The 1,497-nt window shown below is 39.3% G+C and overlaps 1 protein-coding gene across 1 annotated transcript in view; it reads left to right on the top strand.

The window, feature by feature from the left end:
* Nucleotides 1–1,497, top strand: part of LOC107084647 (protein FAM163B-like) — a 13,670-nt gene that overhangs the window by 8,309 nt on the left and 3,864 nt on the right. Inside the window, exon 2 of the mRNA XM_015374572.1 lies at nucleotides 663–778. Coding sequence (XP_015230058.1) covers nucleotides 686–778 — 93 coding nt within the window. The 5' untranslated portion in view covers nucleotides 663–685. The remainder of the gene's footprint in view (nucleotides 1–662; nucleotides 779–1,497) is intronic.

Raw genomic sequence — 1,497 nt, 5'->3', positions numbered from 1 at the left:
TTTTTTTTTTTTTTTTTTTTATAAACACAAAAAAAGCCTCCATTGAAAGAGTTGTCAGGAATAACAACGCTAGAAAAATGTTAGTAAGGAGGTTGATCTAAGAAAATTATCTATGTGCCGTCGATTAATTCAGCAATCAAAACCCAAAACAACATGACTGAAATTCCATTTACAGTGTTTTACTGTCAGTTTTATTGTCATTACACAGTCACAGGTATATGGAGCTAGATCGTTCTCAGTTTTCACTAATGCTCATATGTGATTCATGCATGCACAGGACAAGATTCACCAAATTATTTCTGGTCCTTAAACAATTATAAATTAAATTAAAAAGTACCATTGGTCTTTAAACTTCACTGTATTTGTGTGTGGATATTTCAGACTCCCCTGATGTGCCTTGATACACAAATACATTTTATTAAACATCAAGAGAATCTCAAAAATCCACAGTGTTGCATGTTTTGTTTTTAATGGCATCCTGTCGTCTCTCACCTTCTCCATTGCTCATCTTCTCTCCTATATCTCCTCTAAATTCTGCTCAGGACTGTCCTGACTCTTCTTCCCTCCGTCTGTTCTGTTCTTTCCTCAGTGACCTTCTCAACCATCTTGTCATCTCTCTCTTTTTCTCTCCCTCTCTTCTGCCTCCGCTCTCTGGCCGGCAGCTGGTTGATGGGGAGGAATTCGAATGTCAGCCGGGACAGTGGTCATCGCAGGAGGAATTCTGGCTACAGTCATCCTATTGACCATCGTCGCTGTGTTGTGTTTATGTAGGTTGCAGGTATGTCATTCTAAGGAGCTAACATAGCATCACAGTGTTACTGTTATACCCTGAAAAAACCCTTCAGTTCATTTCCTGCAGAATCTCCTCTCACTAAAAAAGTAGGATCTGAGCAGAACAAAGCTGATTTGTGTTGATTTGGACTTTACATATCTTTACAACTTTGGAAAAGGGAAAAAAAATCCTTAATTTAGTAATCTCAGATTTCAAAGGGTTCATGATTCCTCTCTAAAGCCACTTCTGACTAAAATCAGCAGGCTGACCCGCTAACAATCAGCATTTGGCATAAAAAGCTGGTCTAACCCCTGATGTCACCATGTGACAGAAATCAGGAAAGTAAACAATGGAGAGCAACATGTAAGGAAGCCAGGGCGTAGTCAGTGAGGTTTATTGTTTCTCTCTATTATCTGTCTGGTCACTAGATGAGCAGATATATCCCATAATGCTTTGCGAGGAGAGCTCTGCCCAAAAAGCATTATGGGATTTGTTGTCACAGCGACAGATAAGAAAGGCAGTGTCACATGACCAACGGGGAGTGAATAGGAGTGATTATCTGTCTGTCAGTTAACTGAGTTCACTATAATTCAATTCAATCTGTTTCTATAGCAACAATTCACATCACGTCATCTCTGGTCACTTTCCAGTTCACCAGATCATCCAGTCAGATTGATTAAAAGTTTTCTATCTAAGGAAAACCAGCTGATTGCATCGACTCTTCA

This window comes from Cyprinodon variegatus, unplaced genomic scaffold (assembly GCF_000732505.1).
Source record: "Cyprinodon variegatus isolate N-32 unplaced genomic scaffold, C_variegatus-1.0 Scaffold105, whole genome shotgun sequence".
NCBI classification, from domain to species: Eukaryota; Metazoa; Chordata; class Actinopteri; order Cyprinodontiformes; family Cyprinodontidae; genus Cyprinodon; species Cyprinodon variegatus.
The sequence above is the reverse complement of the archived record's forward strand: the minus strand, read 5'-3'. Positions and strand labels throughout refer to the sequence as shown.